Source organism: Typha latifolia, chromosome 15 (genome assembly GCF_019914945.1).
Source record: "Typha latifolia isolate L0001 chromosome 15, TyphaL0001v2, whole genome shotgun sequence".
Classification (NCBI taxonomy): domain Eukaryota; kingdom Viridiplantae; phylum Streptophyta; class Magnoliopsida; order Poales; family Typhaceae; genus Typha; species Typha latifolia.
The window spans coordinates 3,168,909-3,187,346 of record NC_133100.1 but is presented as its reverse complement, the minus strand read 5'-3'; the positions used below and the strand labels follow the sequence as shown (position 1 = coordinate 3,187,346).

Below are 18,438 nucleotides of genomic sequence, written 5' to 3'. Positions count from 1 at the left end.
TGGTTGGGAGATGCTCAAGTAGTCGCAAATCTTTTTTCCCTTGAGAGCTTCTGCATTAATAGGCTAAGCCACCCTTATCCCATTAAGAAGATATACTCGAAGTAGCAAGGATCCAGGTTTTCAAAGAGTAGGGGACAGGGAGGAAAATTAGGTAAAATATCTAGCAAACTTAGAACAGGGCGATCTTGAGGAGTTCGTTACCTTTTCTGCCTCAATTTATAATGAATAAGATTCATCTTTTAAGAAACTTTATATAAGTTTCATCATCATATTCGTTATCAAATAGCCCATTTGTTATGTAAAACTCCATGGAACAAATGATCACAAAATTTATGCATTACTCAATAATTCAATATCTGTACACCAATTATGGATTTATCAGATGTTACAATCCTTTACAAATTACAAAACAATATCAATAATAAAAACTGACCGATGTTTTACTAAATCTGAAGTTTATACTTTAAATAGCTGAGGCAGCTCAGTGGTCAAAGGGGTATAATAGGAAATACAATTAATGACTTCCAACATGGATCTCAAGTCCTTTACATGTATCACCCTATGCACATCTCAGCGGTACAGCTTCGCGAGTTGCCAAAAAATGTAAAAGAAAGAAAAAAAAACTCTGACCAATCACGTTGCAATGTGGGGAGACTTGGAACCCCTATACCAGCATGACTTCTGCAATTTACACATATGGATTAGAATTTGCATCCAAAACTATCACTTAATTCAATCACTAGGTGAATCAAGGAAAAGAAAAGAATATTATGTTCAGGGGTCATCCAGGATTCTGCATGCCTTTCCTATATCTGAGATTAAATCTACTTACATGTAATCCAGTCTCCTTCAAATGATCTATGGATTCTGCCAGCTCTACTTGCTTCAATGAGGTGGATTTCAATACCTGCATAAACCAATAATAGAATCATTAAGAATAGGTGTAATTATTTGGCTACTAAATATTGGGAATCAAAATCTTCAGGTTATCAGAAGCTACTCACATCTTTTGTCTTCTGTAAATCAAACTCTATACATTTTATTCTATTTAGTGATTCTACAATCATACTGTCCTTTTCTGGAGGAATTCTCATGCGTTTCTTGTTTAAATCAGCTACCGTATCCTCTAATTTCTGCAGCCTATCCAAGCATGGAAGGATAGATTCTTCATTGACATCATCATGACCAATGTGGCTGGAAGGATTTGCATTTGGCAACTCTAGTCTACTGTTGTCCTGTGCCTTCTGCCCATTATGGATGGCCACATTTCTCATTCCATAGAAGAGATGAAAAACTGTTAGCAGTTTCAAGATGAAGTACATCACTGCTCGTACCATTTGCACAAGGAACTTTCTCGACAGGATGGAACCATGAAATGAAACACCTGTTATGAGTCCAAAATGAGCTTATATTACCATGACTTCCCAGAAAAAAAACATTGTGTTCAGATTAGAAACTATGTATTAGAATAGAGTCATCATACGAGTCAAGACATTTGTTTGCATGAAATTTGATGGTGTGGCAGAAGATGGAAAGAATAATTTAATCTCACAAGGATGTTGAATGTGAAAACAAGTAAAGCTAAAACTTCAGATAGTATTAGATGTAGTGATAAATGGTAAAGTTGAAAGGGGTCCTCTTGTTCCAACATTTAGGTGACTGCATTTACTAACAATTACTCCCTAGGAGAATAGGTAGTCATTTTAACTCATGAGACCTAACAAAATTTGTAAACACTTTTTTCCTTGCCGAGATTCCAATTCAATCTCCATACCCCTCCACTCTTCTCTTATACTCCTTCCTCCAGGCTGCTGCAGTTCTTAAAGACTCCATCAAAATCTGACACAAAATTGTTCACTTCTTCCTCATCATTCTCAATATTATGTTTTATTATTATTTCCTTCTGTCAAGTCTCTTTACCATCACCTGACTCTCCTATCCAACTCAGTCTCAAAATCTGACCCTCAACTCTCAAAGATTATCGTGAAAGGATAAAAATTCCATTTTGGTTCCAGGAAAGACAGATATATGCCAACTAGTAAACATAGTGGCTTTATTTGTTTCAACATAAGTTTTGGAAATTTCAACCTAAAATAAGAGAGATACAGAAAATTTTAACTTTTAAAAAGATGGACAGTTTGATGATAAAATTCACTCAAGAAGATTGTTAGACATGTTGGTTGTTACATGCTCTCTTCATCTCTTATAGCATCTACCAATGGAATGGTGGTATAGATTGAAATCTCAGGGAAATTATGTATGAACATTGCATGTGGTTTACTGGCTTTATTTTCATTACAATCAGACATGACAACCTTAATGGAATGAATATGAGCCTGTGAATAACAATCAACAGTTTTCATTTTACCTCAAAATGAATCATATGTTACCATGACTCCATATTCACATCAGAAAGAAAAGTAGGGAAAATACAAGAAAATGTATTTTCCTTGAGGGAATATGACCAAAGCTTGCAGATACTATCTCTTAAAATATTTAGTCAACACAAGTTCCAGATGATATCTGAGATAGAACTAATTTCAGGTTATTTCTGAAGCTGAAATATTCTACTTCTTCAACATCATCACTCATCATACACTAAATAATTTTCCTTCAGGGTTATACAGGCTGTTTATAGGAGACCAAGCTAAGACATTGATATCAAGAGAAGAGAGGTAGATAAGAGGAAGTAGACAGGAAGAGAGAAAATGTAAGAACCAAAAAAAAAAAAAAAAAAAATTTAGGGGTTGAGAGAGGAGGGTGCACGTGCAACCCCTCCCCTCTTCCTCCTCCGGCACGCGATGAGGGGCAAGGAAAATCTCATCTAATCTGAATCGGATTAGATTTGATTTTTTTTTTTAATCTATAAATTAAAACCCTAATCCTCCCTCTCTCTCTCTCTCTCTGCTTAACCACCTCAGCCCCCTTCTCTCTCTTCTTCCTCCCCTCTTTCGCTTTCTTCTTCCTCACCGTCGGAGTCACACCGTGGAATCGACCTGCCGGAGCGCCGCCAGAGCCAACGGAAACCAACATGTGACTCCTTAGTAAGCCCTCTCCCACCCCTCAAATTTAATTAAGTTTAATAAGGTAAATTAGAAATACCTAATTTGGGTTTCTCGGCTTCATCGGCAAATCAGGCCGGCCAACGGCTTTGGGTCGCAACCGCATCGTCATCGGAACCTTCGTGCTCTAAGCCCAGTGTCGATATCTTCTAGGAGGCCCTCGTGGCTCGGGTTGTGGTTAGCCATGGGTGGGAAGTCTTCCACCGTTGGTCGCCATGGTCGAACTTCCCTCCAGTGCACATCGTTGAGGTCGCTAGGGGACCTCCGACAAGGTCGATAAGCTGCCGGCAACAATGGTCGTCGGCGATGCCCTCTCTTTCCCTTCCCTTTTCTCCTCTCTTCTTTCTCCCTCACCGATCTCTTTGGGGAAGAAAAAGGTTGGGCTCAGGTTCAACTCAAGCCAACCTTTTTCCTTCTCTCGGGTTCGGGTTTGGGTTGCGGACCTGACCCGACCCGACCTCTAGCCTTAAGTCATGGGCTGCAGGCCGACCTACAGCCCAGTTCTTTGTTGGCTTTGGGTTGGGCCATGGCCCAGCCCAACTAGCATGAGGTGGAAGGGAGGGCTACGGGCCAGCTGCAGCCTAATCCAATCAATTATCTTAGCTGGGCCTTGGCCCAGTCCGATTAGTTCTATTTTTAGAATGGGCCGAGCTAGCAGTAGCCCAGCCCAGCCCAATCCAATGGGTAATTAAACCCATTTTAGTTCTTTTTAGTTTTTTTAAATTTTAAAAATATTGATATTATTCAAATTAAAAATTTTATTATTATTTATTAAAAGTTACAAGGAGGCATATCAATTATATAAATCTGTAAACTTATAATCTGACATAGAATGTTATGGGCATTCATCTTTATATTCACGAAGAGAACAGCGCCATATGCATCTAACAGTTTCGGCTATAAAAGCATGTCCAATGGCTTTAATATAGGTTGATTGTCATTTTCAGTCTAAACTATGAAAACAAATCTAACAGATGAATTTTAGCATGAAAATACACAATCAGTTTATTGCATTGTTTATCAAGCATATGCTTGCTAACTTGCTATTCTATTGTCCTACTGATGTTTGGAGAAATTCATTTTCACAATTGTACAACATCTATGTTAGAAGTAATGAGATTTTCACTGGAAAAAAAATTAAATGGTAGCTCTATTATTTCTCCATTTAGTGGTCATTAAATTTACTTGTACTCTTGTATTGTTTCTTCTAATTGAGGAAGCTATAATTTCATAGTTTGAGCCGGAATTAATTTAAGAACTTGTGCACACAACTTAGCCATCAATGATGACAAATTTCCATTATTTCAACTATTATTAAATTTCTCAATATTTGAGGTAAACAGATTTAAGGTTCATTGACTTCATTCTTTTCTGAATTTGACCAAAATATTACCCTATATTTACAAAAAAATTCATCTGAGAAACACCATTTAAAGTACGTACTTTGAATGTCCAGTAAATTCACTTATTTAAACCCAATTTTATGGATTTTTCAATTTTATGGTGAAAAGAAGGAAATTTACCTCTCCCAATTTATCCAGATCCGGCCCTTTACTCACCTACACTTACTATGAGTAGTTTATGAGATTAGAAGTTGTTCACACTTATATGCTGTTGAACCCTTTAATATACTGGTGTCTGAGGATACAGGGATCTCTGATGATATGGGTATGAAGATGACAATCATTGTTAGAATTGTGCTTATGAGCAGGATGGACTTCAAAAAGATCATCAGGGATCAGGTATTCCAACTTTGAACAAATAAAATTACTAAAATATCAAAGTGGAAGAAAGGAAGTTGAACCTCTGATCTGATTTTTGTCTATACATTGATGACTCAAGCTGCAGGGAGCCGCATTTCCATCAGTCCTTGGCTGTAATGTGACACAACAGAAAATATGCAACAAATAAGAATATTGTATGCATTATTTTACTTTCATCATGACATTCATATATACCACAATGTTGAAAATAAGAAGCAAGAAGAATAATCTTGATTTATTTCCACTAATGGCCTACTGCATGTATTTTATAAATGCAAAAAATGGCATGCCTAAGGCCAAAGGCAAGCCTATGCATATTTTGCTAATTAATAGGCTAATACTTGAAATTATTTGCATTCGTATGGACAAACCATGCAATAGTAGATCCCTGGTGCTCTTAAAGCCTGAGCTACTAACTAAGCATGATAATGAGGTTGAGAAGTGCTCCCTTGTTATGCTTATCTAGGTGTACAAGCAAAAATATAACATCAATGTTTTAATATGAATGGACTATTTAGAAAAGGTGCAGCCGTCTTTGATGATAAATCATAAATCAAGCTTATGCCTATACTGATTCAAGTTCAAGCGAAACTAGAGGAGCTTCATACAATCAAGTTGCACGCTTACTGCATACAAGATCTTTTCGTACCAGAAACTCTAGATTGCACAGATTCCTATGGAAATGCACAATTATGAGGATTTTCATAGATATAGTAGGAGTAAGGCATGTTGCTTCTGCATGATTGGTAAATAGCCAAATACTATTGCTGGAGATGAACTCCTTTATGCAAATAAGCAATGCTACACATAGGATTGAAGCCATTTATTGAGCATATATACTCCCATAGGAATCTGAATGAGCGAGTCATATTGATAGGCGTTCAGTATGGTAGTAAATATCATGATCAGTACAGTCATCAGAATCGGCATCAGCCACAGGAAAAATGGTGTATCAGCCATATAACTGCTATAATCCAAAGATGTGATCATGCTGGTCATATCATATGAACAATAAGATGTTTGTCGCTCTTGTTGTGTCTACCACCTAGAATAACTAGCAAATCCAGCATATGACCCCTTTGTGTGAATCTGACTAAATGAATTATCGGGAGCAGCAGCCCTCTCATGATGGGCATGTCTTTGATAAATATACAACTCCTAGTCTTTTTCTCTCCACTCGTCTAGCATGATCTATGGATTGATCTCCCTTATCTATAACATAACCATGAGATGCCAAATCAGATGCGGAAGGGATAATCTCATCACCATGAGTCTAAGAAGCACAGACACAAACATAGGACACAGATATAACACGATACGAATATGGGGATACAACAAATCTTGAAAGTATAGGACATGATACATTTATGACACGGCAAAATAAATAAATAAAAATATTATATATATTATTGAAATGTTTAGAGAAATATTTTTCGAAACTTATAATATAAATACAGGAATGCATAAATTATTCATGAGAGAAAAATAAAATATACACAATACCACAAAGTCAAAAATAATAATGCTAATACGTGACAATACAATTCAATATTATAAGAATAAATAACTAACTAACATTACTTAACAATAGCGGATGGCATAGGTGAATCTATGATTTTATAATAATATGCATTAATATTTATTTTCTTGGATGCACTAACTTGTGATTGTTGCATTATATTTCTATAGCATATGTAGGAATTTGCAATAGATAATTTGTATTATAAACTTTTATAGCATATTATAGCATATTATAAATCTTTTGAGTCAAGTTGAAAACTAGATTTGTAAGAATAGAAAAAAAAGGGGTCGCACGTGTAGTGAACGTGCACCCCCTTCCCCTCCCTTCTTCAAAGTTACACAAAAGAGGAGTGGTCGAGTAATTTCGGCCATTCCGAATCCGAATCTGATCTCAAATAAAGGTTCAAAAACCTATCATATAAATTAAAATCCTAACCCTAGTATTTGAGGATACGTTGTTCTCTCTCTCTTTCCTTCCCGTCGGAGCACCCATCGTTGGATCAAACTGCCGAAGCACCGCCGGAGAAATTACAGATTACCACGCGAATCGTCGGTAAGCCCTCTCCCACCCCTTAAATTTAATTTAAGTTTAATAGGATAGATTAGAAATACCTAATTAGTGAGGTTGCGGCTTCGTGGCAAATCACATCGGCCAGCGACTTCGGGTCGCTACCGCTCCATCACTGGAAGCTTCACGTCGTTGGCCTCGTGCCGTAGATGTTCACCTTTGGAGCTCTCGTGGCTCCAATCGCCGTCGCCCATGGATGGAAGACCTCCCATCATCGGTCACCATAGCCAATCTCTCTCCTCTTTCAAGTCGTCGAGGCCGCGAGAAAGACGCAGGCATGACTGGCGAATTGCTGATGATAGTGATCGCCGGCGTTTCTCTCTCTCTCTCTCTCTTGTCGGTCCTTTCAGATGAAGAAGGCAGACTCGAACAACCAGAGTCTCGCCTTCATCTTTTAAGATTATTGGATTTAGGTCGAGTTGGATTTCGAATCCAAGGGACCCAATCTGACTCAGTTAACTCAATTGGTGAGTTAAAATAGAAATACCTAATTTCGGTGTTGCAGCCTCATCAGTGAACCTCGTCTGCCGGCTGGCTTCGGTCACTACCGCTCCATCACCGGAAGCTTCATGCTTTAAGCCTTGTGTCGATGATACCTTCTAGGGAAGCCCTCATGGCTCGGGTTGTGGTCGACCATAGGTGGGGAGTCTTCCACTATTGGTCGCCGTGATCGATCTTCCCTCCTCTTGTTCAGGTCGTCAAAGTCGCTAGGAAGGCTTTGGTGAGGTCAGCAAGCCGCCGCCGACAGTGGTGGCCAGCAATGCCCTCTCTCCCTTCCCTTTCCTCTTTCTCTCTTTTTCTCCCTCACTGATCTCATTGGGGAAGAAAAAAGTTAGGCTCGGGTTCAACCCAAGCCAATCATTTTCTTCTCTCGGGTTCGGGTTTGGGTTGCGGACCCGAGCCGACCCTTTAAGATTAAGTCATGAGCTGCAGGCCAACCTGCAGCCCAGTTCCTTGTTGGCTTTGGGTAGGACCTTCGCCTAGCCCAATTAGCATGAAGTGAAATGCGGGTAAGCCGCAGCCCAATCCAATCCAATTGGTTTTATTCAACCAATTGTAGCCTTTTTTTTGTTTTAAAATTTCAAAAACTTTATTAGAGATAAATTAAAATTTATGTTATTTTTGTATTTTTAAAGGTGGTGATTTTAGCACGTGGACTAGAGACTAGAGATTTCAATTGTCTTACCTAGACTCAGGTGAGTGGGTCACCCACATATTTATTTATATTATATTTCATACTTTTATCAAACCATGTAAATTATTGTGTGCAAATTTATTTATTACATTTTCTGTGTGTATTTAATTATTATACTCAGTGCATCGCCATACCTTGTGCAAATTACAAATTTTAGTGGAAAAAATAAAACTAGTATTGATATGACTTAGAAAATAGTTCCGATATAGTTTGCTTGCGGCTTTCCGTGGTGACTCAAGTCTATCTAGAAGTCTAGGAGAAAATCTTATATCAGATTACTATGGTGACTTTCTTAGGTGACTCTGACGGGGTTAGGGAACAGTCCTAGAATGGATCAAAAACTTCCTAAAGTGACTCTAACCTCTCTCAACGGTTAGTGAAAAAGACAGGGTGTATTGATCATATAGTGACACCTCGTGATGACCCTAACTGGATCAGCTACGAGGAAAAGACCCAAGTGTCATCTCGAGATGACTTCTAGTTGATGTAGATCTACAAAGTATAGACCCATTGAGACAAATGATATTATAAACATTGGAAAGATATTAATATGTTGAAACTGAGCAAGGCTACAAGTTATGACTTTGTATTATTATCATTGTCATTATTTTAAGAGCATGCCTGTTGGAAAATTGTTATTTATATTTTTGAACTTGGGTTTTAGTTAACACTATAAAATTTTAGAATTTATTTGGTTTTCTAGTGGATTTCACTCACTGAGCTATAGTTGTTGGCTCATAGATTTCTTTTTCTCTTTTTTTTTAATATCTCAGGTAATAGTTAGCATGGCGACTGAGCAAGATACACCAGGATCCTACCTTCACTTAGGACCTACCTATTTACCTTTCCACTCTTTTGGTCTTATGTTTTAGATTAATTATTAATTTAATTTCATTTAGAGACATAGTAATTATGACATTGTTTTATTTTCATTGCAATTAGTTTAAATTTAATAAAGCAGATCCTCTTCGTTTATTTATTCTTGTTATTGTACACTTAAGAAGTATTAGTAAGGCTTCGTGTATCTCAAGCGTATTGAAGTGCATGGCTGATCATGATTTCAATTTGGGTCGGGGGGCTAGCTCGGAATAAGAATGAGAAACGCTAGAATTGGGATATCGAGATCGCCCTCCGCCATTAAAGAAGGGGACACGACCAGCCGCTTTTCTGATATTTCCTCGCTTAATCTTCATTCTCCGGATCTTTACGAAGGGCGAATGAAATTCTTATTAAACTTTGGAATCCGGAGCCCACCCGTCACTATACTTCGTGCAAAATGCAAATTTTAATGAAGAAAAATACAACTGGTATTAGTATGACTTAGAGAACAATCTTGGTATAGATCGTTTGCGACTTTCCGTGGTGACTCAAATCTAACTAGAAGTCTAGGAAAAAGTTCTATTTTAGATCACTACACTAACTTTCTTAGGTGGCTCTGGAGAGGTTAGGAAAAAGTTCTAGAATAGATCGAAAGACTTCCTGAGATGACTCTAATCTCTTTCAACGGTTAGTGGAAGAGACAGGGTATGTTTATCATGTGATACCTCCTGATGACTATAACCAGATTAACTATAAAAAAAAAGACCTGAGTGTCATCTCGAGGTGACTTCTAATTGATGTAGATCCACGAGGTATAGACCCAATTGAGACAAATCACATTATTATTATTGAAAAAAATTTCGGTATGTTGAAACTGAGCATGTTACGAGATATGACTTTCTATTATTATTATTGTTATTATTGTTATTTTAAGAAGATGCTTTAGTAGAATTGCCATTTTATATTGTTGAATTTGGATTTTAATTTAACGTTATAAATTTTAGATTTATTTGGCTTTCGAGTGGATTCCACGTAGTGAGCTATAATTGTTGGCTCATGGATTTTTCTCTTCTAATATTTTAAGTAATGGTTAGCATGGCAACTGAGCAAGATGCATTGGAACTCTACCTCCAGTTAGGACCTACCCCTTTACCTTTCCATTATTTTGGTCTTTATGTTTTAGACTAATTGCTAATTCAATTTGTTTAGAGACACATTAGTGATGACATTGGTCATTTTCATTACGATTTGGTTAAATTATATAAATCAAATTCTTTTCTTTTATTTATTCTTGTCATTGTGTACTTAGAAAGTATTAGTAAGACTTTGTCTATCTCAAGCGTATTGAGGTATATGGCCGGTCATAATTCAAATTTCGAAGCATGACAAGATCTCTCAAATGACAAGCTAAAGATATAATATAAATAACATTTTCTAAATTCATTATATCTAATTATTATATTATTGTAATAAGATTTTTTCACTTAAGAATGTAGATGTTCTATATTGGCATTGTACCTTCCATAGTTGGAATGACATTTATCAATAAATATTAATACAAAATTTATTGATTCCTTAAGCAATGCCTTAGGGTAAGCATCTCGCAAGAAACTCAAGCCTAGGTTGGAATTACATGAGGATCATAGGCTTATATCATTTTGTTAAACAATTCAAACGTTGAGTTTCGCTTTGGATGTGTTTGGTTGGTGAGAATTGAGGAAAGTGAATTGATATTAGGAAATGAAAGTTCCTAGTAAACTTCCTAACAAAAACTTATCACTTTTGAATATTTAGTTAGGGTAGAGAGTAAAAGATTGGAACTGTGAGTTATTTACTTTTTATTGTAGTTGACAAAAGTGAATAAAAGTAGAATTTCAGAACAAAAATAAAATAATTTATTTACATCTATATCCCTCCAAAGTTCCTTATTTGTATGTATACCCATTTAAATTTTATAATTGTGTATATGTCATTTAAAACCTGTAGTTTTTGTGTGGATATCATTTAGGTTACCTTTTGGTAGCTATAAGTTAAATATTTAGTATTTAAAATATAAAAAGACATAAATACTACTAGTTGAAGTAATTTGTAAAAATAAGAACAAGGGTTTTGTCTTTTTAAAATCAAATTGGTGAATTTAACGTTTAGCTAGTTTTGAGGGGTATCCAAAATTTTATTTTAAAAGGTACCCATTTAAAAACCAAGGGTTTAAAGGAGATAAAAGTAAATATTAATTTTAGAGGGTATACATGTAAATAAGAGATTTTTATAAGAAACTAAAAATAAAAGAAAATGGGAAAAAAATCTTTTAGAAACTTAGTGATCAAATATTTTGCATGTAATTGGTAACTAGAGTTGGAAAATGCACTGTCTAAAGAGGAAGTGGATTGGGCCAAAAATAGGAAAGTCCAATGATTTAAGGGAAGTAAAAGAAAAAAACTAACCCAATTCCCTAAAATGCATGTCAACACAATTTAGTATGCCAATAATTAGAGGTGATCAATTGGCCTAACTCGCCCGGTCTGGACTCAGTTTAACTAAGAATGGCACTACTCATCTAATGAGGCATATTAAAATGGACATTAAAAAAGCTCAATATAATATCAGTCAAATGTTGCTTAGTCAAGGTGATTCCATAAATCTTTTTAATTTTCAATCAAATTATGAAAATGCTCATAAAGAAATAGTCAAATATGTTATTCATAAAAATAAAATATTTTGCTATGGATAATGATCTGAAATTTAAAGATTGTTTTCAAAAAGGTTTTGCTCCAACTTTTAAAAGAATTTCTCATCACACAATTAGAAGAGATGTTCTAAAATATTTTGCAAAAGAAAAAGAAAAATTAATTTCAGATTTTCTAATCACACAATTACAAAATTGAAATGTAGAATTTATTTTACTAATGATAGTTGGACTTCATGCCTATATTGGTCTTTTATATGTATAACCGCACATTCTATACCCTCTCCTCTCTTTCTCTTTTTCTTTCCTCTATCAAGCACGGCAATCCTTGCTCGTGTGCTAGCCAAGAATCCAAGTTTTGATCGATCCAAAGTCGGATCGCTGAAACGGGATAGTGAGATAGAGAGGCTAGAGAGTGGAGAGTGAGTGATGGAGAGTAATTATTATTTTCTTATTTACTTGTCATTTTTTCTTAATTTTCAGGAAAATTTTCTGCATTTTTAAATAATATGTAGATTTTTTTTACATAAATTCAATACGGGCGATCAATACTGCCTATATGTACCTTTTTCAGACAGCCAATCTTGATCTAGATACCAAGTTTCGAAGCCATGGTGCTGGCACTCTATGATTTTTATTTTGTCTATAGCTTAGCGAGTTTATTTTGTTCAGTTGTGCCAAAGTATGTGGCTCAAGGTGTGACAATGACATCACTTTAGAAATTTTCACATCATAGAAGCTACAATTTAAAATTTGTTATTTGCCTAGATTCAAGAACTAAATTGTGCCTTGGTTCATTACCTGGAGCAGGAAAGAGACTAAAGAAGCACATACAATAGAAATCTGGAACACCACAATGCAATAAAGTGTTACTCTCCAGAATTATTCGAGTTATGGTTAAGGTGTCCAAATCATGAAAATCATCATGAATAAGATACTACATAGATATAGTTATTTCATAGAAGATTTAAAATTAAAACTGATTAAAAAGACCAAGAAACACTAACATTTTCATGAACTGGAGTAGAATGGTTGGCAAATGGAGAACTTGATCTACTAGAAGAGATGGAATACACAAGAGGTGTCACCCTTCCTGTTATATTATTCTGCAAATACAATGTAACAATCAAGCCATGAGTAAGCCACCTCACTTTTCTATATCATTTTTAGAACATGACATATGTAGTCCAACCTGGAAAATGTCTTCCTCTTCATCAGATAGATGAGTTATGTCCCTTGATCTTGTTTTCTCGTTGTGAGTTGCCTAAGAAAAGGATAATGTACAAAAAAAGGTATACGATGAAAATGCTTTTCACTGAATTTGAACTTGGGAATTATCTCAAAATAAATTACGCTATATAAATTGTTCATACTTTCGCTATCTGCATATCCCTCCAGGGTCCCTTACTGGATCTAAGACATCCTCCCTCATTTGGGCAAGAACAAGAACCACCAAGAAATTTGGGCAATTGACTGCAATGAAAAGGATCTCACTGAAGTACCTTGGAACAGACCATTAAAATGACAAATGTAGAAAAAAGAAAATAAACAATAGAAGAGAAACAAAAATTTAAACCTTGCATCAATTAATTCAAGTAATGTACTATGGTATTTATCTCCTAAGACCTGCAAAGATGAGAAAAAGAAAGAGATTAGCTTATAAAATATCTAATGTTAAATGATGCAGAAAAGCACTTTTACCTGAATCTTTGCAGATGTCCTTGGGTCAATGAAACCTCTTAAAGCATTCCACAGTAATTTGAAACCACTTCCAGCATTGACAATGAACATCTTATGCAAAATCTACATAAATGAGCTAAGATCAAGAAAAAATTAAAATAAAAGAAATAATTGCATTTAAGAAGCAGGCTATTTTCTAAGCTATATCAACTTTCAAGAATTTATAACCTCAGGATAGTTATCACCATCTATTTTGTGAATGCGAAGAACAATATCATGAGCCAATTTGCCTACGCTCACCCAGTTCTGCATAGGAAGCTCGGTCAGGTGCCCAGCAAACATAAAAATGGAGTGCACTTAAATGGACAAATAAACAGCAACTTACCACTCCTTGTACATCTAATATTGTTATTACTGTATCAATGTGCTTGTTGGCTGCAGCAGAACATGCTGGATATTTCTCAATGAATAGTCTCTCCAATGCCTGAACATGGTACTTTAGAAAACGTTCAATTGTGGTTACATTCATGAGTTTATTTGGGTCGGCTTTCCCAAGTCTCTCAATATAAATGGGTCTGCCATCCCTGTCCACTCCATGGAATCCATGAGGATAGTAAAGAAGCACCTTCTCCAGTTCATCCAAAACAAAGTCCTTAATAACAAAATCAACTTATTAGCATAAATTGTGCAATACGTACAATATTAAACAGACTCGTTTGAGAGAGGCATAATATCTAAAGTAGTATAAACCTGATAAAAGCATAGAAGTAAGAAGGATTACTGTAAAAGAAACATGATTAAAAAGAAGTTAAACAAGGATGGATCAAGATAGGAAATAGATAGTAAGAATCAAGAGAATGATTGTCCTGAAAGTTAACATGCTCTGATCTAGAGCAAAACCTTTACGATTCGAATTTCCAAAAACAATAGCAGTAATATTAAATAGTCTACAGAGAGTCATCACATTTAACTATGGTTCATTATAAAAACAAATAGGGTCTATTGGAATCGATTAAATAAGAAAACGCTTTTGAAACCAAAGGCTTTCTTATCGACAGTTTGCTATTATCATCTCTGGTTGTAGGGTGATATTAGGCTAGTCCATTCCTATAACCAATGATGGCCAAGGCATGCCAACCGGCATGGGTGAGTGCCAAAGCATGCTGGTCAGGCACGGGTACATGTTGACTCGTGCCAATGTGGAGCCTATTTTTTAATTTTTTTTCAATTCTCATCAATCCTTATCGATCAACTTTAATATTATTTTTGTGCCAGCAAATAAATCATCAATATACTAAAGATTATTGACAGTTTTTAATGCAACATTCTCATGTTATTATTATGCTGGCAAATGAAATTTTGATCCTTTCTGTCATTCTACGTTCAACTAGATATTATTTTTAATTATTAAATTATTATCAATTAATATTATGTGTTGAATGTTATTATCTATTTAATTATATTATATAGTATTCAATCATAAACATTTATCTTAATGAATATATTCAATTATGTATTGAATAATATTTATATTTGACTATTGCTATATCTTTAATAAATTAAGTTATTTACAAATATAATCTAAAGATAAAAGACAGTGTAGGTTTTAAAACATATATATTCAAATCAAAAACCAAAGATTGATGTGCCGAAGACCCAAAAACCATGGATCTAGATCGGGATCAACCAATTTTAGCCAAAATTTGGCAATATTGGCAGAAACTAAATTTTTTGAAAATTCAGTTTGAATCTAAAATATATTTCACATATAATTGATATCCTCAATTGCCTTCTTTTTAAGTTTTTAGTTTTTACCCTCCATCTCTCACTCTCCTCCCATCCCACACAATTTACCGAGCTCATTCGATGAGCCCCTTCGGCTACTCCACACTTTGGTGAACTCGGAGAAGTATTTTTTTCCTCATTTCTCTTCTTTCTTTCTCAACCATTTTTTAACTTCTATTTTCTTACTACTATATATCTTTTCACTATTCTATAGTAGAAATTTACAAGTATAAAAATTGTCAAATTCAAGTTGAAATTCATCATAGTACCATGAATGTAACAACAATTGAATAATTCAAACTCATGAATGTGAATAATTTTTACTCACATAGTGAAGAATAATTTCAAAAGTAAAAATTTTTACTTTTTTGGCTCAATATGTGAATAATTTTTATTTTCTTATTTTTCTATTATTTTTTCTAATTATCTAGAATTTTTGTATTTTTAAATAAAATTTAGAATTTTACATTATTAAAAATAGCCCAATCCGAGATAGGGGACCAATACAACCGATACAACTAATACGGTTGATACATATTGTTATCCATAATGACCGATTCCGATCCTAATACCGAGTTTCGAAATCTTGCCAAAAATATCTTTTTAAGTATCTTAATTTTTTTTATTAAAACTATGTTAAACATGTGCCGATGGCCCAATATGTATCGAATACGGCCGGGGGAGTATCCGAATTAAAAAAATTACTTTTAACTTTCCGATACAGCTCCGATACGGCTCCAATATATTTCTTGATCATCCAATCTTTTTTTTTTTCTATGTACCAAAAGATGATATAAAACATATACTTTATATGTATATACGATTGTCTAATCCTTCATGATACTTCAAGGCTTTGTTTATTTGATAATGAATTAAAAAATTAATTTTTATTTTCCAATACAGCTCCAGTACATTTCTTGATCATCCAATCCTTTTTTTTCTGTGTGCTAAAAGATGATATAAAACATATATTTTATATGTATATACGATTGTCTAATCCTTCGTGATACTTTAAGGCTTTATTTATTTGATAATGAATTAAACATATAACTGAAAACCTATTTAAAGATCTATTCTTTATCCTGAAATGTATACTTTGAGTTAAAACTTCCAATCTTCATGAGAACCACTAAATTGCCATGCTCATATCAAACCTTCAACCAATGTCTAGTTTGGCAACTATCTGACAATAATCTCTTATTCTGGATTGTTGACTCACCAATTGTTCTAAAACCTAAGCTGTTGGAGAATGGTGATTTCTATCTTATATTCTAACACTCCTCGCATCTGAGGTTGAGATGCTTTTGATAGGCTCAAGAAGTGTACCTGACTTAAATGGGTGGGTAGAGGTTCTTTCTATTTAATTGATAAGATAGGCTTGCAGGGTTCGAACTGAGGACCTCTTATTTTGATGCAATGTTAGATAACCAATTTTTCTAAAAACTTAAATTGTTAGAAAAAAAGTGGTTTATGATTAGTGTTCACTAGGATTATGCTAAATCAGCATATGAAAGTAATAGTAGTAAATTGTTTGGAGGGGAAATTCACATCTATAGTCTTCTATGGATGTTACCCTTTTGCCATTGCCTTTCTGTTGCCGTGACCGGGAGCTTTCTTCAGTACATCAAGAAATTGGGGGACAGAGCGTCTTTCATTCTTCAGGCTTCCTGGCAACATTACATGCTTTTCCGTGGGAGGTCAATCAATTCTATCACCAGAATCAGTTCAACTAGAGCATGGTGAACATGGCTGAATCATGATCACTTCGAGCAAACCCTGCCGGTTTTTAGTAAGTAATACTAATCACTTATGCTTCAATCTTAGCCAAAAGAACTTCATTAGGTATATGCAGCTTCCTTCCATGTGACCATGAGGATCAACAACCTTACCATAAGAATCTTGAAGACAACATTAGGCCTACCTTGTGATTGTTGATCCTTCCCTAGTACACTAGTTCTTTCTGTCTTATTTAATTTTGCTTTATTCATACTGTTACAAATTGCAACATGCACAATATATGCTTGATGAGTATTGGTAGAAGGAGCACTATGTTGTAGGAATTCTAGATTTCAGGGTGTAGATTACAATGGTTGCATGCAAACCACAAAAAGTAGGTTGTGGAGAAACCGAACACTGAGTCAGCAAAATTAGTATCTATTATGATGGTTGGAAGTTTGCCACCACGGTTTAGTCCCTTTTATCTTGACTATATAATTGCACTATAATAGAAGGACTTGGAATTTTTTTTTATCATCTTTTTCTATAGTGCTAGGTTAGGCAACTTAATTAAATTTTCTTGATAATCTAAGTAGGCTAGCCCAATGAAAAGGAAGCCACTTATTTTTAGTGTAGGTAGGCCAGTCCAATGAAAAGTAAGTCACCTGCGATCTATTGAATCGACCGATCTAGAGTTGAATCAGCTGATTTGGATCGGGATCGTCCATAATCAATCCCAATCTAGACCCGAAATCAGTCTTAGTCATATCGACTGAAAACAACAATATTGGTTGAAATTAATTTTTTTTAAGATTCAAGTTGAATCTAAAATGTTTCTTACTTAGAAGACATTATTAATTAATATCACTAATTGCCTTCTTTTTAAATTTTCAGTTTTTACCCTCTATCTCTCATACACTCTCATCCAACTCTCATACTTCACTGAGCTCATTTTGTCGTCAATCCGATGAGCCCCTCGGCTAGTCCACACTTTGGTGAACATGAATGGGTTTTTCTTTTCTCATTTGTTATTTAGAGAGATCACTTTTTTCATGTTGTTCTGCAGTAGTAATTTATAAGTATAAAAAATTGTCTAATTCAAGCCGAAATTTATTATAGTTTTAAGTGAATTTTTTCTTTAGTTTTTAGGCTTTGACTAATTTTGATTTTCTTATTTTTCTATTATTTTATAAATTTTTAGAATTTTTTCTACATTTTAAATAATATTTAGAATTTTACGTAATTAAAAGTAGTCTGATTTGGTACGAGTGACCGATATAGCTGGTATGGTCAATATGTATCATTTTTTCTAACGGCTAATCCCGATCTCGATACCGAGTTTAGGAACTTTGTTGTCACCTTTTCTTTCGTAATGTAAAGTAATTCCGTCAGCAAAGAGAGCTCATTCATAGCAGAAAGCAGTCTCAATGATAAAGTCATCTAGCAAGAAGTATTTCATGCTTTAATTGAAACTAAAATTCTGGTTGAGTGATTGGTCCAGCCCTAACATCAAGCTTTTACAGGCCACCCACATAAGACATGCTGGCGACCTCTAACCAAGGTAGTGCTTGTTGGCTTTGTACCATATTGGCACATGATATGTGCCACAGACTTGGTGCACCTTGTGTAAAACCACTAGGCTG

General features: G+C 34.9%; 1 protein-coding gene across 1 annotated transcript in view; it reads right to left on the bottom strand.

The window, feature by feature from the left end:
* Nucleotides 1-318: 318 nt before the first annotated feature.
* LOC140802417 (phosphatidylinositol/phosphatidylcholine transfer protein SFH9-like) overlaps nt 319-18,438 on the bottom strand; it is a 36,021-nt gene continuing 17,901 nt past the window's right edge. The window contains exons 3-13 of the mRNA XM_073157939.1: nt 13,680-13,946; nt 13,523-13,600; nt 13,316-13,417; nt 13,191-13,240; nt 12,988-13,087; nt 12,807-12,878; nt 12,622-12,720; nt 4,867-4,936; nt 1,005-1,384; nt 833-907; nt 319-681 (exon numbers count right to left, since the gene is read on the bottom strand). Of these exons, the coding sequence (XP_073014040.1) occupies nt 634-681; nt 833-907; nt 1,005-1,384; nt 4,867-4,936; nt 12,622-12,720; nt 12,807-12,878; nt 12,988-13,087; nt 13,191-13,240; nt 13,316-13,417; nt 13,523-13,600; nt 13,680-13,946 (1,341 nt within the window). The 3' untranslated portion in view covers nt 319-633. The remainder of the gene's footprint in view (nt 682-832; nt 908-1,004; nt 1,385-4,866; nt 4,937-12,621; nt 12,721-12,806; nt 12,879-12,987; nt 13,088-13,190; nt 13,241-13,315; nt 13,418-13,522; nt 13,601-13,679; nt 13,947-18,438) is intronic.